General features: G+C 48.1%; 5 protein-coding genes across 5 annotated transcripts in view; 3 read left to right on the top strand and 2 right to left on the bottom strand.

The window, feature by feature from the left end:
* Positions 1-3,462: 3,462 nt before the first annotated feature.
* On the bottom strand, positions 3,463-7,524 carry alg10 (ALG10 alpha-1,2-mannosyltransferase). The gene is made up of 3 exons (XM_084701070.1): positions 7,164-7,524; positions 6,444-6,641; positions 3,463-5,981 (listed from the first exon to the last, which is right to left on the bottom strand). The coding sequence occupies exons 1-3, from the start codon at positions 7,326-7,328 to the stop codon at positions 4,920-4,922; spliced, it is 1,425 nt and encodes a 474-aa protein (XP_084557196.1). The 5' UTR covers positions 7,329-7,524; the 3' UTR covers positions 3,463-4,919.
* Positions 7,525-7,683: 159 nt separating this feature from the next.
* Positions 7,684-9,185, top strand: tprkb (Tp53rk binding protein). Its single transcript, XM_084701073.1, is given in 5 exon segments — positions 7,684-7,983; positions 8,164-8,286; positions 8,404-8,475; positions 8,478-8,579; positions 8,750-9,185. Coding segments are annotated over 5 exon segments (528 nt in total). The 5' UTR covers positions 7,684-7,839; the 3' UTR covers positions 8,837-9,185.
* Positions 9,186-9,254: 69 nt separating this feature from the next.
* On the bottom strand, positions 9,255-13,186 carry LOC146276269 (uncharacterized). Its single transcript, XM_084701072.1, is given in 8 exon segments — positions 9,255-9,827; positions 9,928-10,017; positions 10,123-10,212; positions 10,215-10,270; positions 10,894-11,024; positions 12,167-12,348; positions 12,442-12,611; positions 13,096-13,186. Coding segments are annotated over 7 exon segments (960 nt in total). The 5' UTR covers position 12,611; positions 13,096-13,186; the 3' UTR covers positions 9,255-9,585.
* trmu (tRNA 5-methylaminomethyl-2-thiouridylate methyltransferase) lies at positions 13,110-18,668 on the top strand. The gene is made up of 11 exons (XM_084701071.1): positions 13,110-13,419; positions 13,574-13,739; positions 13,860-13,966; positions 14,152-14,274; positions 14,427-14,599; positions 14,948-15,001; positions 15,215-15,281; positions 15,841-15,941; positions 16,245-16,389; positions 16,884-16,966; positions 17,809-18,668. The coding sequence occupies exons 1-11, from the start codon at positions 13,338-13,340 to the stop codon at positions 17,956-17,958; spliced, it is 1,251 nt and encodes a 416-aa protein (XP_084557197.1). The 5' UTR covers positions 13,110-13,337; the 3' UTR covers positions 17,959-18,668.
* A 902-nt stretch (positions 18,669-19,570) lies between these two features.
* celsr1a (cadherin EGF LAG seven-pass G-type receptor 1a) overlaps positions 19,571-23,363 on the top strand; it is a 62,711-nt gene continuing 58,918 nt past the window's right edge. Inside the window, exon 1 of the mRNA XM_084701074.1 lies at positions 19,571-23,099. Within this exon, the coding sequence (XP_084557200.1) occupies positions 19,577-23,099 (3,523 nt within the window). The 5' untranslated portion in view covers positions 19,571-19,576. The remainder of the gene's footprint in view (positions 23,100-23,363) is intronic.

Raw genomic sequence — 23,363 nt, 5'->3', positions numbered from 1 at the left:
TGAAACTAATTAAACAAACAGTGACAAAGTACATAGCAACACTTTAAACAAACACTGGTGCAAGCATAACGGTGATCAAAGACTTGCCTAGCATTGATTGCACCCCCAGGGCCACAGTGTGTGTATCGTGTGTGTGTTCATTTGTCGATGTAAACTGCAGTTATACACTTTGTGTAATGTAGTTACATGTATGTATCCGTTTAGTTATTATGTGTGTCTTTTTGTATAAATATGAGAATGTTTAAGGCTGTGAATGATATGGATAACAAATATATCTGTAGTTCCACTGCTGCTTAATATAAGCCTTTTGTTCTTCAATGCCAATGAAGCCCATTGGATTGAACAAGGAAGATTAACATGAGTTATACATTGCTTTTGGCTGACCTTTCACCTGTAGCCCCGACCCCCTGGCTGTGCCCCTGTGACAGCATCAGAAAGCCCCAGTGTTGTCAGCTGTGAGTGCTGGTAAAGCCTCTACTCGGGTTTACCAGAAGCTCCAGCAACCACAGTGTCAGTCAGCTCCGGATGACAGTGTGTGTGTGCATGTGTGTATTCATATGTGCATGAGTGTGTGTACCTGTGTGTGTGTGTGTGTGTGTGTGTGTGTGCATGTGTGTGTGTGTGTCTGTAGCAGGGGCTTCACAGCAGCTTGGGGTATTCACCGTGTGTGTCTACCTGTGTACTGTAAACGTCTCAGAGCTGTTCCTGAGAAGAGGTTGCTGACTGTCAAATCTAACAGGCCCCTGAACACAGCCCTGATTGGCCAGCCCAACAGGAAGCACAGGAAGTGAGGCAGCCACCTAGGAACTACTGTTCTCAGAAAAGAAAACCATGAACCATCTCAAAATTCACCTCTCTCTTCCTTTCTCTCTCTCTCTCTCTCTCTCTCTCTCTCTCTCTCTCTCTCTCTCTCTCTCTCCAGTCATCTAAGGCCAGCGCTGTCCTAGGACGCCCCTTGGACACAGTGCAGGTGGTGGGAGAGAGGAGGATGGTAGCAAAGCTATCATCAATGATTGACAGTGAATCCCACCCTATGCAGGACTCTGTCTGTCTCTGCACTGAGCAGCTCCTTTGGCGACCGGCTCCTTTACCCTAGTGCGTGAAGCAGCAGTACTGCAGGTCCTTCCTTCCCGCTGCTGTGAGACTGTACACCCAGCACTTCTGCACACACACACACACACACACACACACACACACACACACACACACAGGACTCAACCACTGTAAATAACTCATGGACACACTTAAAGTGCAAACTACTGTGCAATATTTATATTTATCTGTCCATATGCAACTAGTGTTATCTTTGTATTATTATATATTGTACACATTTTTTTACTTCTTTCTTTATATACTCCTCTGACCACATTGCTGCTGTAATGCTTGAATTTCCGCATTGTGGGACGAATGCAGGTATACGTTATCTTATCTTATCTCTTTGTCTCTCAGTCTATATGACTGAAGTTTCAATTTCAGTTCGGGACAAGAAATACTATTGTAAAACTCTGAAAGTAATATCCACAGATTTCACTCATCAAATTAGATGTATTTGTATAGCCCTTTTTACACGCAAGCACGTCACAGTGGGCTTCACATACACCCATAAAACTGCCCCTCAACCAACCTAAACTCATACAAAAGCTGTAGATAATAATTGCACAACACTGCACATACTGTCTATGCTTGCAGTATGTAAAAGATAATGTTGCACAATCCTCTTTGTGTTTTCAACATTAGAGTACCATTATGAAACTATTCTCCTGTCTTGGTTTCATTGATATTTTATCAACTTTATTTAACAACAGATTCATAGATATATATAGCATGTGTGTGTGTATTTTGTTTATGAAGCAGCTACAGTAATGTATTACTTTCACAGACACTGATGTCAGGCAACGTACGAGGGGGGGGGGATTGAACCAGATAATCTTCAACCCCGGAGACACCCTGCCCTGCATGTTCCACGTTTTCCTCTTCCTACACACCTGGTTCAAATGACTGGGTCATTCATCAAGCTCTCATTTGAAGCAGGTGTGTTGGAGCAGGAAAACATCTCAACCGGAGCTGCCCACCTCTGCTGCTGGACATTCACCCTCCTGTAGGTTTACACTCCAACCCCAGCTGCATCAAACAGGATTCATTTAATCAACCAGATCTTTGTTGATGTCACATGTGCTGGATGAGGGTTGGAATGTAAACGTTCAGGATTGTAGCTCTCCAGGAACAGGGTAGGCAGCGCTGGTCTAGGACAGTGGTTCTCAGTCCTGGTCCTCGGGACCCCCTGCCCTGCATGTTTTAGATATTTCCCTGCTCCAACACACCTGATTCAAATAAATGGGCCTGATAACGACCCATTAATTTGAATCAGGTGTGTTTGAGGAGGGAAACGTCTAAAACATGCAGGGCAGGGGGTCCCGAGGACCAGGATTGAGAACCACTGGGCCAAAGACGAGACAAGGTGACAGAGCTACATCTCTCTGTGTTGCACATTTTCCAGCTCCAGCTTGGCATGTCTGCTAGGTGGGTGATGGGGGCTGTTAGTGTCTGATGCTGGTGTAACTGAAAGCTGGGATGAATCAGAATTGACCTTTCAATTCCCTTCCCCCACCCCCGAGCCCTACAACTGCGGCTTCTTCCACACTGCTTTCGTCCTGATGTCATTTCCTGTCCATGCAGCGTAGTGTAGGAGTTTGCAGATGCAGCTTCATTTGCTGACTAAGACTGAACCTTGCAGGACCAGTCTTCACTAGCTGTTAGTTCTTAGTACTCATGTGGTTATATACTGTGTACGCTGTATACTGATAAGAATAATTGGATGAGAAGTGCTGGTGGTGCAGCCCGCGGCCTGCTCCTCAGTAGCTGGTGGTGGGCTTGGTGAAACAGAGGGCTGCAGGAGAGAGGAGATGGAGTCTGACAAAGGTTTCGATTTTCAGTTTCAAGTGATTTTTTTTCTTCCAGTAATGGGAAATGCTGACTCACCAGGTCACCAGTGACACACAACTAACCACCACTGTTGCTGTGCAACAGCTCTGTGTCAAACACACACACATAAACATGCAGAATATACACACATGCAACGCACACGAAATATGAATGCGTTATTCTTGGTTTTAAAACTGGGGGTGCCAAGGGTAGTGATTATTATATTTTTTAACACTAGATCTTAAAATTGTCAAATGAATCATTAGAGTACAACAAACCATGATAGAATATACAACTCTGACATCACTTAAAAATGTTCTAAAAACATTCAATCGTTTTTTTTACATCAATTTGAAAATGTAAATTTTTTCATCCCAACAGTACGGGTGCAAATCCCCCCCCTGCTCCCGCGGTAAAATCGCCTATGGTGCCACCATAGGGGTGCCGTGCCACACACAAACAGGAGCACCGACGTGCGGGCTATTTAAGACAGGGAAATCCTCTGGTATTGTATTGCCACCTAGTGGTATTTAAGGGTCATTGAACATTAGACAAGAATCGTTTATTGCGTGAAGAGCATCACTTGATCACGGGGCAGGTTAGGACGCAGACGGGAAAATAACGGATAACAGTCAAAGAAAATAATAATTTAACAAAATAATTCAAACTAATAATAACAGATTCGACCTGGCCGCAACAGTTGAGTAATACTGTCAAAGCAATACTGTCAAAGTGAAAGAAATAGATCCAAATATGCGGTTATCGGGTAACACCCACACATTAATCAAGGGAGCGTAAGGCTGATATTTAGATAATTCAAATTGAAAGACAAAAAAAACCCACGTCAACTAATTGTAGCCTACATCACAACGTCACTTTTGTGTGTCGTCATTAACGTCAATGTAAACACAGGTGACTAGAGCACGTGGCGTGCGCGAGCCACAGAAAGTCATCTCTCCAGTTAGAGCTGGAAAACAATATTCAAGGGAAGTGGACGCTTCACAAATAAAACGTCAACAAAACGGAAAGCTGGTCGTCAATTTGGAGACACCGAGCTCACTGGTGTTAAAAAAGAGCGTTGTCCTTATCGGTGTATAAAGGTCTGAACCAGGACTTTCTCCAATACATTTACTGGCTGCCTCCTCTCGGTAGAACCGAAACTCAACACAGCTGATTGTGATGAGTAGCTGTTCTGTAGACGTTCCTTTGGAAACGAGGTTTCATCAAAGGCAAGTTGTCCGAGTTCTGTCTAGAAAAGGTTTCCTTACGCGTTTGTAGTGTTCCACACACATTAACGAAGGGTTCCCCAAAGAATGTATTTTCTGTGAGAGAGCAGACTACCAAGTTATATATACATAGAATTATAATGTAAAACAATTTTGGGCAAACTGATGATTTATTGTAATTTATTTGTTTATAAAGCATTTTTTATTTTTATTTTACCAAAACACACATTCCTGCTTTGTCTTACCACTGGTCAGTTTGGTCTCTGCCTCTGTTCTCAGCGCAAACATAGCCATATCTTCCAGATTCTCCTGGAGAAAGACCTTCCTGTTGGTTTCTGCTTCAATGCTAATCTATCACACCAACTTCTAATGAGCTAGTGGATGTGTTGGATGAGCTTAGCTACAGCTGGGGTCGAGGGAAATACAGGAAGGTGTAGCTTCCCAGGGTCACAAGGATGTTGGGTTTAGATTTTATTTATTTAAAGTTCCCTCACCAACCCCCAAAACAATTTGTATTAATTTGATCTAAAATCTTAATGTTGGTCATAAACTACCCTTCCAGCACTAGTTGAACACAATTATTAGCAATAAAAAAAAGTAATGATCGCACTCTATACAGTGTGACAGGAATCCTTCCATCCATCTGTTCCACAGGGAGGAGGAGTCAGGTCACAACAACCAAACCCTGTTTCTCTGGAGACAGTCTTGTACCTCCACACCGGGTTATGATTGGTCCTGAGTCCCAGCAAGGGGGCGGGAAATGAAGCAGGTTCACCACATGAACCTCTGTATGTCTGAGCTGTTGGGCCAGTGGAAGGTGTTGTTGATGAAGAGGTAGAGCGTGGCGGCGTTGACCAGCGCGTGGAGGAGGAGCTCCAGCAGCAGGCGGGGCAGAGAGGGGAGGGGCATGTGCAGGCGGAACATCAGGTAGGGGATGATGAAGTACCTGAACTCCAGCAGCTTCTGGGGCACACAGGAGGCCAGCAGGCAGGCCAGGAAGGCCAGGACCCAGAAGAGCGAGCGGGAGCGCAGGCAGTCTAGAAGGTTCCAGCCCGCAAACACGTAGGCAGGAACCAGGAGGAAGCGCACGGCCGCGTGCCTCTGGAACACACGCTGCCACACGTAGAAGGGGAAGTGCCTGTTGTCAGCCAGCAGGTACCTGTGTACGAAGGTGAACTTCCAGACGAGGAGCAGGGCCAGGCCGGAGAGGAGCAGGTAGAGGAGGGGCCGCCTCCGCAAGCTCTGCAGAAAGCGCAGGGCGCGGTGGTGACACAGCGACACGGGGAGGGAGAAGAAGAGAGCAAAGGACAGGAAGTAGAAGAGCTGGGGGAAGTTGAGGCACGCCTCGTGGCTCCCGCGGTCTCCCACGACGATGCCGTCGTTCAGAAACACGAACGCCACAAAGAGGAGCGCCACGCCGCCATACGGCCACGCCACCAGCAGCACGGCCCTCAGCTGGTGGGTCGAGGTCAGGAAGTCAAACAGGAAACGCATCACTCTCCTCGCCCCGCTGACAGACAGAGGGACCTGGGTGCCGGGCGACTTGTCGTCCTTCTTCTTGGTGTGTTCCGCCCTCCAGGCCTCGTCCATTCTGTTCGCCACGAGCGTGCCAGCACAGAACGCCACCCAGACGATGTTGGTCTGGCGGAAGAACACGGAGCACACTCCGAGGAGTGCCGAGGCGCCGTGGCAGCCGTACAGCGTCATGAGGTAGGCGAACAGGATGAAGAAAGTAGATCCGCCGTCGGTGTAGTAGAGGAAGTTGAAGAAGTAGAGCACAGGGAAGGTGGAGAGAGACAGGGCTGACAGCACCCTGCGGGGAGCACCGTGCAGCTGGAACAACAACAACTAATAAGAAATAAACAACACTAACACAGCCACAGTGAGTTTACATGTAACAGTTTCATACTTTAGCTTTAATCCAAAGTGACATAGAGCATAGAAGATCAAGAATTAAAAGTGCATTCTATTAAATTCTGATAGTATTTTTGGGAGGTTAGAATCAGAAGGGATTTTATTTGCCATGAATGTTTGCACAAACAAGGAATTTACTTTGGCAGGGAGGTGCATACATTAAACATATAGGAATATTGAAAGCTTAAATATGTGGACTAACTCTATACAAAAGGAGCAAAGTCTAGCTAATACTAAGGGGAATAAAAGAGTCAAGGAACGGTCTGTATTTGGTTCTAAGGCAAGAACATGCCCTTAGATAAGGCAACACTGATGATCTAATCTGATTTGGTATTTCATGTATTTATTTCCATATATTCTCTTGTTTCTAAACGTGGTTACCTTGTCCCGGAAGTGCAGCCTGCAGGTGAGAAGGTAGAGCAGGTAGAGGTTGCCACAGTTGAAGAGCAGGTTGACGAAGCGCAGCATGGCAGTGGAACACACCACCTTCCCCGAGAGGTCGGCCAGCCACACCATGGGCTTAATCACCCCCACTGTCACCAGGTACAGACCTGGGAGAGTGGTGATCATGGGGTCCCACTGGAGGGGGGGGGAGGGGGAGAGGAGGGAGGTTGAGAGAAGGATAGAATGTACTCGATTAATGTGACTTAAGAGAAGCCTTATAGTGAACCAGAGAGCAGTATTCAGTCTGATTTCCCCCGCCAGCAAACAAACCTCACGCAGATAAATACCTAGTTGTATAAATGGGGTTTAAGCTACCGTACTGAGAGCCAACTGCTGTTTGACGTTTAGCAGGAGGATAAATAAGAAACTATAGCGTAGCTTGAGGAAAGCCCGCTGCATGACAGCAGAAGGCCTGTGATGACAGATGCTATCGGAGTTAGTTAGCTAGGCCGATACTTTAGCTAGTCTGTCAACACAATGCTTTCAGGAACAAGGGCACTAATGATGGACTGATCTGGACGAGTCGGGGATGATGGGGCTTAGATGTAGTTTAAAAAAGATCTAGCAATCTGTCGCGCCATTTCGAAGACTGTTAATCCGACGCACAGAGAGGGTAGCTATAGTAGCAACAAGTAAAAACAGACACGAATACCGTACCTCGTTGAATTTCCCGTGACAGTATTTCTGGGCTTGTGGGACGTGGAATATCTCATCCATGTACGGCTGTCTCTGCTCTCGGGTTATTTTGGAGAACAGCAGACAAGAAACCAAAAAGTTGGTGCTGCAAAGAGCTGTGAAAATATACCCTTCGAATTTCTCCATAGTGAACGACGTAGCCTACTACAATCCGCCTCCAAATATCTAACGTTATCTTTTGCTATTCCGTGCACACTACATAATACTTAGTTTCACATACTATTCTATAATTTAATTCGAGAAATGATAAAGCAGATGAGAGCAACTTCGTCCAGTCCACAGACGAACGGATGAGTTTTGATTTCGACAGCTGGCTGGTCCATCAAAAGAAAATATTCCGAAGCGGAACGTTTACTGATATAACTTCCGTGCAAGTACAAAACATTAGCGTTTTTTTCCATATACGAACAAAATATCAGTGGTATCCGTAATAACTATCGCGATACGATTATTCTGACTATGAATGCTCAGTATTAGAGTAAATGTTTCTCGTTGACCAATAATTCAAAAGCGGAACATTTACAACAACGAGCTGTGCAACACTATGACTGGTCCCCCATCTTCTTGCTGGAAGTGTAGCGAAATGTTTATCAGACGTTCATCGTCATTTCTCCTAGTCGTTTAAGTTTTCTTTTGAATGATGCACTTAACTCAACAACTTGAGCTCTTTCCAGAGTTCACCGTGACTCAGTTACTTTTTAAAGATGTCAAAAACGCCGTAGATTTGAGAAAAAATGCAGTTGATGGACTAATCAAGGGTGCCTTGATAAACCCAACGATGGTAAGTTGTACAGGTACAAGCTAGGTCACCTAGCAAGCTTACGAATAAATAATACAATAGTCCTATTTTTAAGTTAAATCAACTTTGAAGTTAATGTTGCTATTTTTGTTGTTTAGGCATGAGATAATGACTTACTGTATACTATGTTGATGTAGTTAACCTAAATGCCTCTATGCTTAGATTGTGGATCCGTTTCAAGTGCTTATAGCTACCAACAAGGCTGTTCACTTGCACAAGATCGGAAAGATGAAGACCAAGAGCTTGTATTCAGAAATCATTTTCAATCTTCTACCTACTAATAGTGTAAGTGTGTACTGTACATCTATATAGTACATATTGCGTAGACACGCCAAGTGTCATTATTGTATATTGTTTTGTCTAACTGCTGCAGGCCTTTCGTTCCGTCTCCTTTCTCTATAGATTTCCGAGGCGTTTAAAAGGTTCGGCATCTCGGACGGAGACGAGTGCGTTCTCGTGGTGCTGGTGCACGAGGGGGGGAAGCTCGGCTGCTGGCTGACGTGGTTGCCATGGTAGCAGGGCAGCAGATGCCCGTGGAGCACGTCTCCTCTCTGACAGATTCGGCCAAGATCAAGAAGGTTGGTGTGCCAGTGGGTAGCTAGCTGGACAGACGTTTCTGTGTTTGAAACTTATAAAATGTAATGATCAATGATCAATTCAGAGACAAATTATGGTTCTACCTTTTACCCCTCCCTCTTCTTTCCTCTTTCCCTCCCCCTGTTCCTCTCTTCTCGCCCCCTCCTTCCAGCTTTACAAAGTTCCCCCCCAAGAGTGTGGTAGTCTACTGGATGCTGTTGTCTGCAGGATGGCAACTAAAGATGTTATGCAGAACTGACCCCACAGCCAGGCTGCCCCACCCTGCTCCTGGAGATCTACCCCCTGGAGGGTAACACTCAAACCCTGCTCCTGGAGATCTACCCCCTGGAGGGTAACACTCAAACCCTGCTCCTGGAGATCTACCCGCCTTGGAAGGTATCTCTCCAGGAGCGGGGTTGGAGGGTAAACCAACAGGAGGGTATCTCTCTGTAGCAACAATCAACATGTCCAGCATACCACATTGTGTATATATGATCATTTGGACTTGGTCTGGTTCCCTTCTACTTCTTGCAGACGTTAAAAGGCTGGTCTCCATCAAAAATCTTGTTTCCAAATGTGACTCAAATAAACTGAATTTTTATATTTTACCTTGTTCATATCTTTGTGTGAAGTGTATTCGATGGTCATGTGATTGAAGAAAACAGGATAACAGCTAATCAAGAGGATATGGAGAGCATGCAATATCAAGTTTTATTAGTGTTAAATGAGAATTATATAAAAACTTTACATTTTACTTTATTGATTTTAGTTCATTAGAGAAGAGTCATTCATGCCTGCACCTTCACTGTCATAACCTCCTGTTGGACAGAGACCCTTGATGAGTGTCAGTGATGGAAAGATGCTGATTCAGGCACCATGGGAGCCGACAGAGAGCAGAATGAACCGCAACTCTCTCGCCATCTAATACTACATCGTACGGAACTGATCGGTGTCACTGTTGTCACGGTAACTCATCCTGGGAAGCTGGCAAGCTGTCGTCATGGTGACTCATCCTGGGAAGCTGGCGAGCTCGTCCCTGCCGATATTCCCCCCGCTGAGGAAGACCACCACCCTCCTCCCCTCCACGTCCGGGATCCTGTTGTTGACGAAGGCGGCGTAAGCTGCCGAGCCGGACGGCTCCACCACCAGCCCCGCCGCGTACAGGGCACAGACGGAGGCCTTGATCTCCTCGTCCGTCACCAGGACGACATCCTCCACGTAGCGCCGGCACAGCTCGTAGGGGAGGGTACCTGAGGGCCGCATGTACACACTAACCAAACACACCTGATCCATTCATGTGCAAGCGTGTTGGGTGAACTTGATTTGTGCGTGTCTTGTCGGAAGACGCACCTGCGGAGGGTGGAGCTAGTCCTGAGGCGATGCTCCTTGCGTCCATCCCTACTGGCTTGTTCTGGATGAAGCTTCTGTACATGGTGCAGGCTAGACACACACACACACACTGTACTAGACCAGTAGAGTCCAGTATAGAGTGACTATAGACCAGTAGAGTATAGCACCAGTAGAGACCAGTAAGGGCAGTCCTACCTCCTTCAGGTTCGACTCCGTAGACCCTGGTGGAGCTGCAGCCAGATAGCTTGAGTGCGGCAGCCACGCCCGCCAGCAGGCCCCCCCCCCACAGCACACCACCACCACCTCAGGGGCTGGCAGCAGCTCCAGAATCTCCAGACCGACACTACAAGGCAAACGTACACACATCCTTCACTCACTACACACCAGAGATGGCAAACGTACACACATCCTTCACTCAAGTAGAAGTACAGATACTCTCATGTTTAAAAAGACTACACTTTTTCACTCAAGTAAAGACGTATTTTAGACGTAGTTAAAAGTAGCAATTACTACCTCATATTAAGACACTAATACAAAGAAACACTATAGATACGTGGCACATTTGCCAGGAATCCTTTTTGACACCGACAATTTTGAACTTCTCCCTCATATGTGGCCGTGGGTGATCAGGAATGTCTCTATTCCCAGTCATGTCGACATGCTAACTCCCTTTGTCTTTTCCAGAATGTACTTTTTTCAGAAAATATCAGCCGTTTTTTGGCAAATATTCTTATATTTTTAATATATATTTTCACACAACACGACACCAAACGTTTCCAGTGTTTTGGAAACTTTTTTATAAAATTTATTTTTGAACTTGTAGAAAAGTATTTTTCTAAACCTCTTAAAAAAAAAAAAATCTACGTTGAATTCTTTTTCTCCAACCTTAACCTTTTTTTTTTTTTTGCTTTCTAAACTTTTTCCCCCTAAACTTCAGTGAGCAACACAGTCAGAGTAAAGGGCTACCTGGCATGTCCAGCCACCAGGTCCAGGTCATCATAGGAGTGCAGGAAGGAAAAGTTGTCTTCCTGGACACAGCGTCTCACTGCGCCCAAGAGACAGGAAGTAGGCACTCGCTCCACTGCCACGCCCAAACTCTGCAGGAAACAGGGAGGGTTACTGTGGTTATGTTGGTGTTTGTGTCTCTACATGGATCCTCATCTTGACTTCTATGAGGGTGGATCTGGAGAGAGGGGCGGAGTCTGGAGAGAGGGGCGGAGTCTGACCTGTATGAGAGTGGATCTGGAGAGAGGGGCGGAGTCTGACCTGTATGAGAGTGGATCTGGAGAGAGGGGCGGAGTCTGACCTGTATGAGAGTGGATCTGGAGAGAGGGGCGGAGTCTGACCTGTATGAGAGTGGATCTGGAGAGGGGCGGAGTCTGACCTGTATGAGAGTGGATCTGGAGAGAGGGGCGGAGTCTGACCTGTATGAGAGTGGATCTGGAGAGAGGGGCGGAGTCTGGAGAGAGGGGCGGAGTCTGACCTGTATAAGAGTGGATCTGGAGAGAGGGGCGGAGTCTGACCTGTATGAGAGTGGATCTGGAGAGAGGGGCGGAGTCTGACCTGTATGAGAGTGGATCTGGAGAGAGGGGCGGAGTCTGACCTGTATGAGAGTGGATCTGGAGAGAGGGGCGGAGTCTGACCTGTATGAGAGTGGATCTGGAGAGGGGCGGAGTCTGACCTGTATGAGAGTGGATCTGGAGAGAGGGGCGGAGTCTGACCTGTATGAGAGTGGATCTGGAGAGAGGGGCGGAGTCTGACCTGTATGAGAGTGGATCTGGAGAGAGGGGCGGAGTCTGGAGAGAGGGGCGGAGTCTGACCTGTATGAGAGTGGATCTGGAGAGAGGGGCGGAGTCTGACCTGTATGAGAGTGGATCTGGAGAGAGGGGCGGAGTCTGACCTGTATGAGAGTGGATCTGGAGAGAGGGGCGGAGTCTGGAGAGAGGGGCGGAGTCTGACCTGTATGAGAGTGGATCTGGAGAGAGGGGCGGAGTCTGACCTGTATGAGAGTGGATCTGGAGAGAGGGGCGGAGTCTGACCTGTATGAGAGTGGATCTGGAGAGAGGGGCGGAGTCTGACCTGTATGAGAGTGGATCTGGAGAGAGGGGCGGAGTCTGACCTGTATGAGAGTGGATCTGGAGAGAGGGGCGGAGTCTGACCTGTATGAGAGTGGATCTGGAGAGAGGGGCGGAGTCTGACCTGTATGAGAGTGGATCTGGAGAGAGGGGCGGAGTCTGACCTGTATGAGAGTGGATCTGGAGAGAGGGGCGGAGTCCGGCATCACTACCTTCCCCTGACTCCCGTAGTGTTTGGAGGCGTATGCAAACGACTTCCCATAATTCCCAGCTGACATGGTGACAAATTTGCCACCCGGTGGTCTCCTCGCAAACTGATTGGCCACCCCTCTGATCTTGAAAGAGCCTGTGAATCAAGATCGCTTTTTATCCAACTTGTCAAAAGTCAAAGCTGTTAACTTTGTTTAATCCGTGAAGCCCTCTGGGTATTGGATCTGACCTGTTCTCTGCATGTTCTCCAGCTTGATGTGTGCATGGCAGGGGGTGGGGAGGGGCAGGGAAGTCTGGGCCCAGGGGATCATGGGAGTGTGGAGGACTCCCAGGGGGCTGGACATCACCGTCTCCCTGGCCTCAAGCAGCAGCTGCAGGGTGACTTCCTCCACAGACATGCTGGGGGGGGGGGGGAGAGGGAGAAAGGAGAGGGAGGAAAACAATGAAAGAAGGAGAGGGAGGACAGAGAGACAGGGAAGAAATAGAGACAGAAAGGATAGGGAGGGTTGAAGTGATCTGATGGGCCAAACCTTTTAGGCAATGCCTCAGTCTGTCCCTTTAACAACATTCCATAAATTATAAAATAAAGTGCATTGAAAATGATCCTGTAAAGTTACCATACTCGATGTAATGTTACATAAGTTAATTACGTATGTATAACTGAATAACAACGTAATGTGATGGCATACCGTGGTCAAGCCAAACTCTCAGAAAAAGGTAACAGTTCTGGCCACGTTGATAAACATAACAAATCTTTAAACCGCAAACCTCTTTACAAGTTGTAAGATAGCTTCTTGTCTGGCTTGTGAATTTTAATTTAACCGTATTAAAATGCGTTTTACGTAAAATATTATGCATTTCGTAATGGATTATATCCACTTACCTTGCCTTTGTTGCTTATTTGTGCAGAAGTCAACACCGCTGTGTTTATTACAGTGTTACCGTGACTGAGAGACGACGGAATGCCGGTACTATGTAACCGATTGTGACTTGTTTCCAGTCGAACATTATTTTGGAATGGACCAGTGATAATATGGCTGCTTGTATCTCTAAAAATGAATCGCTGTTATCTAACATGTTGGAAAATCACCCGTTAATGTTCCTATCTTGGTAACAAAAAACAACATGGGTGTTTTGAGACATATCGTGTGCGCGATGTCGGGCGGAGTTGACAGTTCTGTCACGGCGCTTGTACTTAAGCGAAAAGGTAGGAAAGTCCACACTGTTAGCTAACTTAACTCGTTTAAAATAGTACATATCATTCCGTTGTATAACATGACACCGTGTCCTTAAAAAAAAATCCCTCTGGCTTTGTCGGTTGTCAGATAATATTGTCAAGTAATGAGTGTTGTCATTTGAAGGTTACAATGTCACGGGCGTGTTTATGAAGAATTGGGACTCTTTAGATGAGAAGGGGGTGTGTAACTCGGAGAAAGACTGCGAAGACGCGTACAAGGTGTGCCAGGCCCTGGATATTCCCTTCCACCAGGTCTCCTATGTCAAGGAGTACTGGCATGAAGTGTTCAGGTAACAAGTGACAGTGCTGCGCAGACTTGCTCAATCTTATCGTTTTATATATAGCTCTAGTAGGCCGACCATACAGTTTTTTCTTTCAGGTCTGAATACGTTTTGCCTTCTCCTTTTCAGCAAGCTCTTGAAGGAATATGAAAGAGGGCGGACCCCTAATCCAGACATACTCTGTAACAAGCATATTAAATTCAACCACTTCTTCCAGTATGCTGTCAACTCTTTGGGTTTGTAATGAAGGTTGTGATGACACACACACAGACACACTAAACCCAGCATTCACCCCAGATCAATGTCAGTAACATCCTTTTTAACCATAAATATTCTTATGAAGGCAATCCAAGTTAGAACAGTTAAAAATGATTTCTTATTTACAACACCGGCCTAAGAAGTTTGTTGTTTTCGTATCTAGGCGCTGATGCCATGGCGACGGGTCACTATGCCAGAACGTCGCAGGAAGATGACGAGGTGTTCCTGCAGAAACGCGCGGCCCCGCTCACAACTCTCTTCCGAGATCGCTTCGAGATCAGACGACGTAAGACCAGATTGTGTCATTTCCTGTTCTGTTACACCTCTCCTCTCTCCAGCTCTCCTCCCTTCTCCTAGTGTTCTAATGCAGTCATTCAGCTGACTCTAGCGTTGATTAACACACCTGTGTTGTTCCTCGCATGCCCATTTCCATGGCAGCGGTGAAGCTGCACCAGGGGGCGGACCTTGTGAAGGACCAGACGTTCTTCCTCAGCCAGATCTCCCAGGATGCTTTGCGGCGTACCGTGTTCCCGCTGGCTGGGCTCACCAAGGACTACGTGAAGAAGATGGCGGCCGAGGCGGGCTTCCAGCACGTTCTGAAGAAGAAGGAGGTGAGAGGGCTGGAGATGCTCCTGGAGCTCCTGCAGGTCATTCATCCTGCCACAGGGGGGCGACGCTGAGCCATGATCTCATCATGCTGGATATGATCAAGTCAAAACTAAAAACGACAGTTAATGTAGTTGAGATGTTGGTTTGTGGAAAGCCTCAAATTTGCTGTGCCCATAATGTAGCTAAATGAGTTAGTGATAGGTTTATTTTTATTTTTCCCATAATGCACAAGACAGAACACAAGAGCAGTAAACTAAAAACTGTATGAAGTCAATTCTGAATGTAAACTGAAGTGTATTAAGTATTGTGTGGGTGGAAGGCTGAGGAGCTGAAAGTGTGTCTGTTTCCAGAGTATGGGAATCTGTTTCATCGGAGAGAGGAACTTTGAGGACTTCATTTTGGAGGTAAAGATTCATCACTCAATACTTCCTATGTGAATAGTATAGCCAACTAATACTGTACTATACTATACCATATCATAATGTACTGTACTAAACTATACAGTTATATACTCAAATGTGCTATCCTTTACTATAAGATCATAGTAGTGGAAAATGATACACCTTTCAACACAATACCAACGTTTGTAAAGTGTCTAACTGTGTTTCTAACATCAGTATCTGGAACCCAAGCCAGGGAACTTTGTCTCCATCGTGGACGGGAAGATCATGGGAGAACATAAAGGTAGAGATCGGAGAGAACATTCTAGAACAACACAACTTCTTGAGTAGAACATCTTAACTTCCTGTGTTGAATGTCATAAAATACTCTCCTCCTTCTCTCACCTCCATCTCATCCTCCCTCTGCTCCCTCTCTTCCTCCTTCTCCTCCCTCTCCTCCTCCCTCTCCTCCCTCTTGTCGTTCTCCTCCCTCTCCTCCTTCTCCTCCATCTCCTCCTCCCTCTCCTCCCTCTCCTCCCTCTCCTCCTCTATCTCCTCCTCCTTCTCCTCCCTCTCCTCCTCCCTCTCCTCCCTCTCCTCCCTCTCCTCCCTCTCCTCCATCTCCTCCTCCCTCTCCTCCTCCCTCTCCTCCTCCCTCTCCTCCTCCCTCTCCTCCTCCTTCTCCTCCCTCTCCTCCTCCCTCTCCTCCCTCTTCTCCCTCTCTTCCCTCTCCTCCCTCTCCTCTATCTCCTCCTCCCTCTCCTCCTCCCTCTCCTCCATCTCTTCCCTCTCCTCCTCTTTCTCCTCCTTCTCCTCCCTCTCCTCCTTCTCTTCCCTCTCCTCCTCCATCTCCTCCTCCCCAGGCTGGTTCACTCTGACCCTGGGGCAGAGAGCCAGGATAGGAGGGCAGAGAGACCCCTGGTTTGTGGTGGACAAGGACATCACTACTAGAGAGGTGTTTGTGGTGAGTAGAGAGGCAGTAGAGAGACAGGAGAGGAGAGGATGAACAGTAGAGAGAGAGAGCAGAGTAGATGTCAATGCAATGAGGCACAGTCAATTCAGAACAGTGGACAGTTGTAATAGTCAAATGAGAATAAAGTTACGTGTAGTCGTAAGTACACAGTAGATTACAGTAAAATAAAACTTTGAGCAGAACAACATTTTGATGAGAACAGCAGTGTCTTAATCCTGTCCTATTGTGTAATATCCTGTTGTGTATCTTGTAACGCATCGTCCAATCACGTCTGATCTCTCTGTGACGTGCCAGGGTCCAACCACCAATCACCCGGCTCTGTTCCGGGACACGCTACGGACCGACCGATTCCATTGGATCACGGTGGACCCGCCCCAGGACCTGGTCCGGACACAGATGATGGAGTGTCACTTCCGCTTCCTGCACCAGATGCCCCTGAGTACGTCTCTGCTGAGTCTCTCTTACTGTCTGCTTATAACCAGCTGGAAATGCTTAGTTATTATGCTGTTATGATGTTATGTTTGCATGTATAGATTGTCATAATGACAGTCATGATGTGTCATATTAACCCTTGTGTTCTCCTCGGGTCATTCTGACCCATCAGTCATTGTGACCCACCGTCGTTTGCAACAACTTTACCGCATACTAAAACAAAGTGAAGCATTTTCTTTTAACCGTTGGGCTATCTCAGACCCCCCACATTGCGAAGGTAAAAAAAATTAAAAAAAATGTTTTTGTATTGGGTAAAATTGGGTAAACACAACGATGGTTCGTTATGAACCTTTTGGTCATGTGACCCGAAGGCAGCACAAGGGTTAACAGTCCTAATTAGTCATAACCACAGTTGTAATGATAGTAACAGCGTGTGTAGATACCGTGTTTCCGTGGTGGTGCTGAGATGGCGTCTGATTGGTGGATCCTGTGTGTCCTCAGTGCCCTGTACCGTCACCCTCAACATGGACGGCTCAGTCTGGATCATGCTGGCTCAGCCAATGAGAGCCCTGACGCCAGGACAGGTACGTGCCACGCCCCCATCACCATGGAAACGCAGAGGTCACGCCCCTGTGTAGAAGTGTAGAAACTCAAAACAGAAAACAAGAAAGTTTGGATCTAAAATAGAAGGAGGAACACTCTGACGGTCAAACTGAACCGGATAATGGTTATGGTGTGTCTGTGTATGTGTGTGTGTGGATGTTGTAGTTCAAATGTTGTAGCTCAAATGTAGCTCAGATGTTGTAGCAAATCTGTTTCAAGTTGAGCTGTTTGTCCCACTGTGCTAGCTACATTACTGGTGTTTCGTGTGTGTATGTGCTAGAGAGAGTGTGTGTGTGTGTGTGTGTGAGAGAGAGAGAGAGAGAGAGAGTGTGTGTGAGAGAGAGAGAGAGTGAGAGAGTGTGTGTGAGAGAGTGAGAGAGAGAGAGAGAGAGTGTGCTGAGAGAGAGTGTGTATGTGGGAAAGTGTGCGTGCGTGTGTTTTTGATTGGTGTGTGTGTGTGTGTGGCGTCTCTGTCAGGTTTGCAATAGGCTCAGTCACCAGACAAAGGGCCTCGTCCAGGCTGGGATTAACTCTCTTTCTGGCTGTGCTATCCCATAACCCCCTGCTCCCAGAAACAATACAGCCTCGTTTATCAGACCCTCTGGGAACCCAGCCAGAACCATGCCGTGTGTGTGTGTTTTAAGTGAGAGAATGATAGTGTGTGTGTGTGTGTGTGTGTGCACAGGCACAATTGACTAACTTTGGGCAGGCTCCAGAAGACAGCGAGGTCATCAACGGTCATGTCAGTCTTGTGATGGTTTTCACATCCCAGTAGAAACCTTTGCTTCCGCTAACTCGGCTGGTGTGTGTTTTACCCCCCCAGTTTGCGGTGCTGTACCGCGGGGACGAGTGTCTGGGCAGTGGGAAGATCGTGCGTCTGGGACCCAGTGAACACACTCTGCAGCTGGGCAGGGACCGGGCCAGGGAGGTGTACACTGACAAAGAGCACCACAGCCCAGAACCAGCCAGCTAAACCAGACCCCCTCCAGCAACCACCCCCCAATCCTCCCTCAGGGCTTCGACTGTTCCCTTAGGGGTTCTGGAGGATGAGATCCTTCAGAATCGTACTTGTAGAGGGCCACAAAATAGAGAGAGAAGCATGCCTGAATCTGAACCTGCTGTCAACCAGAGACATAAAACAATATTAAACTCATAGGAATGATGAGATATCGTTACTATATGATGCAATGGATTATGAGTTATTTTGATATGATGATTTTATTGAGTTATGATATTATATTCTATATTATTATGTAGATGTGAATTCAGGAAGAGGGTTGCAGTTGTATTCTCTGGTGCTGACACGTACACCTCTTCCTCTGTGGTATTAAGTGACTTTCCCTCTGTGTTCACTGCGTTTAGATCTGGTAAGGCGTGTCAGGTCAAAATCCTGTTTTCTAAATCCAGATATTTGTAAAATACCTTGATAATTTAGAATTGAGCTCTTCTGTTTATACATCATGTATGTGTTGATTTTGAAATTTGTGACATAAGATTTTTAAAGGAAAAATTATTCACAAGAACTATGGAAACAACAGTGCCTTTTGGGTTTGGTCTTACTGATGGTTTTGGATGGAGACGTGCGTTATTCTGAACAAAAATATGCATTATCTACATAATTTTCAATACTTAAAAAATGTAAATTAAGCACAATTGGATAAACATTGCACAGTTTTAATGATATACGTAAACGTTGTATTTTTTCAGGCTCAAAGGCCGACGGCATCTCCGCAAGCGGTTCCCGCCACAAGAGGGCGTTGTAGTTCAATTTATGCTAAGTTCACGCGCCACCTTACCCATGCTTGCGCTTGGATGACCGCCTCTGTCTGATTCCGTTTCTCCCGGGTCATTAGTTCGAATCAACGCATTCATGGTCAAATCAATTTCACACATTGTTTTCCCATTCGGCCAACACGTATTTTGTTCAATATGATGAAGCAGACTCTTATTTTGTATTAAATTTGATATAGAACGTGTTTGTTTCTAATAGAAGTGATAACTGCGATGAGAACAAACGAGATACAATGATTGTCTTACAACTCACAATAATGTAAAAAGGACAACAACAAAAAATGTATCTGAATTTATCAACCTCAACACAGGATCAAATGGAAAAAAAAAAAAAAAACGTAAAACCTCACAGAACCTTAAAAACAAAACTTTCAAACACAGAAGGAGCAAGTTTCTGTGATAGACAAACTTCTGTGACATGATAGACTCAATAGGGAATGCCGACGCGCAAACGCATATTACATTGTAATGACAATACACGGTGACTGCTACCGTCTTCTACCGACACTTCCCAATCTCCATGAGAAAGCCCCCCGCGAGAGATTCCCCGCCGCTCAGCGGGCTTATGGTAAGCAGTCTCAGAGGAGGCGAGACGCGGAGCCATTTTGTAGTCATTTAAAACTTGCCGTTGGATAATGCAGCTGCGCTCCTCGGATACTATGGATACACACTGTTTTTTTCCTCATTAAAACTTCGCAATGGTGGACTAAAGAGAGACCAAGAGTTGGGAGAAGGAAAGCTAATGTTTTTTTGCAGAGGTGTGTTGGATTAATTTGAATGGAATTGAGAAGTTTTGAACCATGGAATCGTCCGTGTGTTGGATCTGGGTTGGTATTCTATTCAACGTGCCGCTGACGGGATGTTTCGAATTGCACCTTTCGGATACGTTACAACCGAGGACCGTTGTGGCCAATTTTTCGCTTGGGCCTGGTTGGACGTACAAAGTAGACAGGACTTTAACTCCTAAATACATTCAGAACTTTTTACAAGTGGAATGGCAAGAGGGAGTGATACGTTTATCCCAAAATGTGGACTGTGCGCGTGCACCAAGGAACCCGGTGCCCGTCTACCTCCGTGTTGGATCTGTATCACCTGGAACCTTCATGCTGACACGTTTCAATGTGTTTGTGCACGGACAGGATTGTTTCATCAAATACAGACGAAAGAACATATTAGGTGAGCCAGACATTGACATCCATTATCTTACAGAACTAGATAATACTTCCTGCCTTCCTGCAGGTAGTTTACTGTTGAATGTATCTAAATTGTTGCCGGCCTTTACGCGAAACGTTATATTTACTGCCTCTGAATGTTCAGGAAAATACCTAAAAGCGGTTTTTGCTCAAGGGAATTTGTTTTTGGGTCATGACTTTTGTTTGGAGCGTGGGGAACGGACCGCGCCGTCTCTGCGTTGTGCTTTGCGCGGTGACCGCGTCTCCGTGCGCGTGAGAGTGCAGATCGTGACATCGGAGAGACGTGGATCTTTATCAGATACCGTTCAGAGAATGCCTGACAAATGGAACCGCAGAAGACGCAGGAACGCCAACGTGTCCCCTCAGTTCCAGCTGCCCAACTATCAGGTGTCGGTCCCGGAGAACGAGGCAGCGGGAACTCGCGTTATCACTCTGAAGGCCACAGACCCGGACGACGGGGAGGAGGGAAGGCTGGAGTACGGTATGGAGGCATTATTCGACAGCCGATCCAACGACTTTTTCCTCATAGACCCACAGACGGGAAGCATTACCACCTTCCAGCCATTAGATAGAGAGATCAAAGACACCCACGTTTTTAAAGTAACGGTGACAGACAACGGTTCCCCCAGGCGTTCAGCCACGACTTACCTCACCGTCACGGTGAGCGACACAAACGATCACGGGCCTGTGTTTGAGCAAACCGAATACCGCGTTAGCATACGGGAGAACGTGGAAGTGGGCTTTGAAGTCATGACTATAAGAGCCACAGACGGAGACGCGCCCTCCAACGCCAACATGATCTACAAGATCGTCAACGGCGATGGAGTGAACACCGTTTTCGAAATCGACCAGCGGAACGGTCTAGTGAGGATCCGAGAGCGGCCCGACCGAGAAACGATGTCCCAGTACCAGCTGATCGTCGAGGCTAACGACCAGGGGAAAGACCCTGGCCCCCGGAGCGCCACCGCCACCGTCAACATTTCCGTCGAAGACGAGAACGACAACTACCCGCAGTTCAGCGAGAAGCGCTACGTGGTCCAGGTGCCCGAGAACGTGGCCGTCAACACCAAGGTGACGCAGGTGGAGGCCAGCGACAAGGACGAGGGGAACAATGCCAAGGTCCACTACAGCATCATCAGCGGGAACGTGAAGGGCCAGTTCTACATCCACTCCCCCACGGGCGTCATCGACGTCATCAACCCCCTGGATTACGAGATGATCAGGGAGTATAACCTGCGGATCAAGGCGCAGGACGGAGGACGGCCCCCGTTGATTAACGGGACCGGGATGGTGGTGGTGCAGGTGGTGGATGTGAACGACAACGCGCCCATGTTCGTCAGCACGCCCTTCCAAGCCACCGTCCTGGAGAACGTTGCCGTTGGATACTCGGTGATCCACATCCAAGCCATCGACGCCGACTCGGGCAACAATGCCCGCCTGCACTACCGGCTGACGGACACTGGCCCCAGTTTCCCGTTCACCGTCAACAACAGCACCGGGTGGATCACCGTGAGCGAGGAGCTGGACCGGGAGACCACGGAGTTCTACTCCTTCGGCGTGGAAGCGAGCGACCATGGCGTGCCGGTGATGTCGTCCTCGGCAAGCGTGAGCATCACGGTGCTCGACGTCAACGACAACGTCCCCACGTTCACGGAGAAGGTGTACGCCCTGAAGATCAACGAGGACGCCGTGGTGGGCACCAGCGTCGCCACGCTGACCGCGGTGGACCGGGACGTGAACAGCGTGGTGACGTATCAGATCTCCAGCGGCAACACGCGGAACCGCTTTGCCATCACCAGCCAGAGCGGGGGGGGGCTGGTCACTCTGGCACTGCCCCTCGACTACAAGCAGGAGCGGCAGTACGTCCTGACGGTCACCGCATCCGACGGCACGCGCTCAGACACCGCTCAGGTCTTCATCAACGTCACGGACGCCAACACGCACCGGCCGGTGTTCCAGAGCGCCAACTACCAAGTGACCATCAGCGAGGACCGTCCAATCGGCTCCACCGTGGTCGTCATCAGCGCCACGGACGAGGACACGGGCGAGAATGCCAGGATCACCTACGTGATGGAGGACAACGTCCCCCAGTTCAGGATCGACCAGGACTCGGGCGCCATCACTACCCAGACGGAGATCGACTACGAGGATCAGGCGTCGTACACGCTCGCCATCATCGCCAGGGACAACGGCATCCCTCAGAAGTCGGACACGACGTACGTGGAGATCATCGTCCTGGATGCCAACGACAATGCGCCCCAGTTCATGCGAGACGTGTACCAGGGGACCGTGTTCGAGGACGCGCCCGTCTACACCAGCGTCCTGCAGATCTCCGCCTCCGACAGAGATGCCGGCTCCAACGGCCGGCTGAGCTACACCTTCCAGGGAGGGGAGGACGGAGACGGGGACTTCTACGTGGAACCGTACTCCGGAATCATCCGGACCGCCCGGAAACTTGACCGGGAGAACGTACCAGTCTACAGCCTCAAGGCGTACGCGGTGGACCGCGGGTTCCCTCAGCTGACGGCGGCGGTTGAGGTCCAGGTGTCGGTGCTGGACATCAATGACAACGCTCCGGTGTTCGAGAAGGACGAGCTGTTTGTGTACGTGGAGGAGAACAGCCCCGTGGGGTCCGTGGTGGCCCGGGTCAGTGCCAGCGACCCAGACGAGGGCACCAACGCCCAGATCATGTACCAGATCGTGGAGGGGAATGTCCCTGAGGTCTTCCAGCTGGACATCTTCAACGGGGACCTGACGGCTCTCACCGACCTCGACTATGAGAGCAGGACGGAGTACGTGATCGTCGTGCAGGCGACGTCGGCTCCGCTGGTCAGCCGGGCCACGGTCCACATCCGGCTGGTGGACGTGAACGACAACGCCCCCGTGCTGAAGGACTTTGAGATCATCTTCAACAACTACGTCACCAACAAGTCCAACAGCTTCCCCTCGGGGGTGATCGGCAGGGTGCCGGCCCGCGACCCGGACGTGTCCGACAAGCTGCAGTACAGCTTCCTGTCTGGGAACGAGCTCAGCCTGCTCCTGCTGAACCCGGAGACGGGAGACCTGAGACTCAGCAGAGACCTGGACAATAACAGGCCCCTGGAGGCTCCTATGGTGGTGTCTGTCACAGGTAAGACCAGCCCAACCTCACCTAACCCTCACCTAACCCTCGTCTAACCCTCACCTAACCCTCACCTAACCAGCCAAACTTAACTCTATCCAACTCAACCCAACCTAACATGACCCTATCAAACTTGACCCAAGCGAACCCTTCTCAATCAGACCCTCCCTTTTGTTCCCCCTCTCATTTCCCTACTCATACCCTCCTTGAAGCTGTAGATCTTCAACGTGCTCTGCTAGACTTGTCAGGGAGAAATTACACGAGCAAATAAGT

The sequence above is a fragment of the Hypomesus nipponensis genome, chromosome 7 (genome assembly GCF_054491055.1).
Source record: "Hypomesus nipponensis isolate SF chromosome 7, ASM5449105v1, whole genome shotgun sequence".
Lineage (NCBI taxonomy): Eukaryota > Metazoa > Chordata > Actinopteri > Osmeriformes > Osmeridae > Hypomesus > Hypomesus nipponensis.
This window is presented reverse-complemented; position numbering and strand designations above follow the sequence as displayed.

Coding starts and splice junctions, on each gene's coding strand:
- alg10 (XM_084701070.1), bottom strand. CDS start 7,328: ATGGAGAAATTCGAAGGGTATATTTTCACAGCTCTTTGCAGCACCAAC. Junction 6,642..7,163: donor GTCACGGGAAATTCAACGAG/GTACGGTATTCG, acceptor CCCCCCCTCCAG/TGGGACCCCATGATCACCAC. Junction 5,982..6,443: donor GGCTGCACTTCCGGGACAAG/GTAACCACGTTT, acceptor TTGTTGTTCCAG/CTGCACGGTGCTCCCCGCAG.
- trmu (XM_084701071.1), top strand. CDS start 13,338: ATGGGTGTTTTGAGACATATCGTGTGCGCGATGTCGGGCGGAGTTGAC. Junction 14,275..14,426: donor TCGCTTCGAGATCAGACGAC/GTAAGACCAGAT, acceptor TTTCCATGGCAG/CGGTGAAGCTGCACCAGGGG. Junction 14,600..14,947: donor ACGTTCTGAAGAAGAAGGAG/GTGAGAGGGCTG, acceptor GTCTGTTTCCAG/AGTATGGGAATCTGTTTCAT.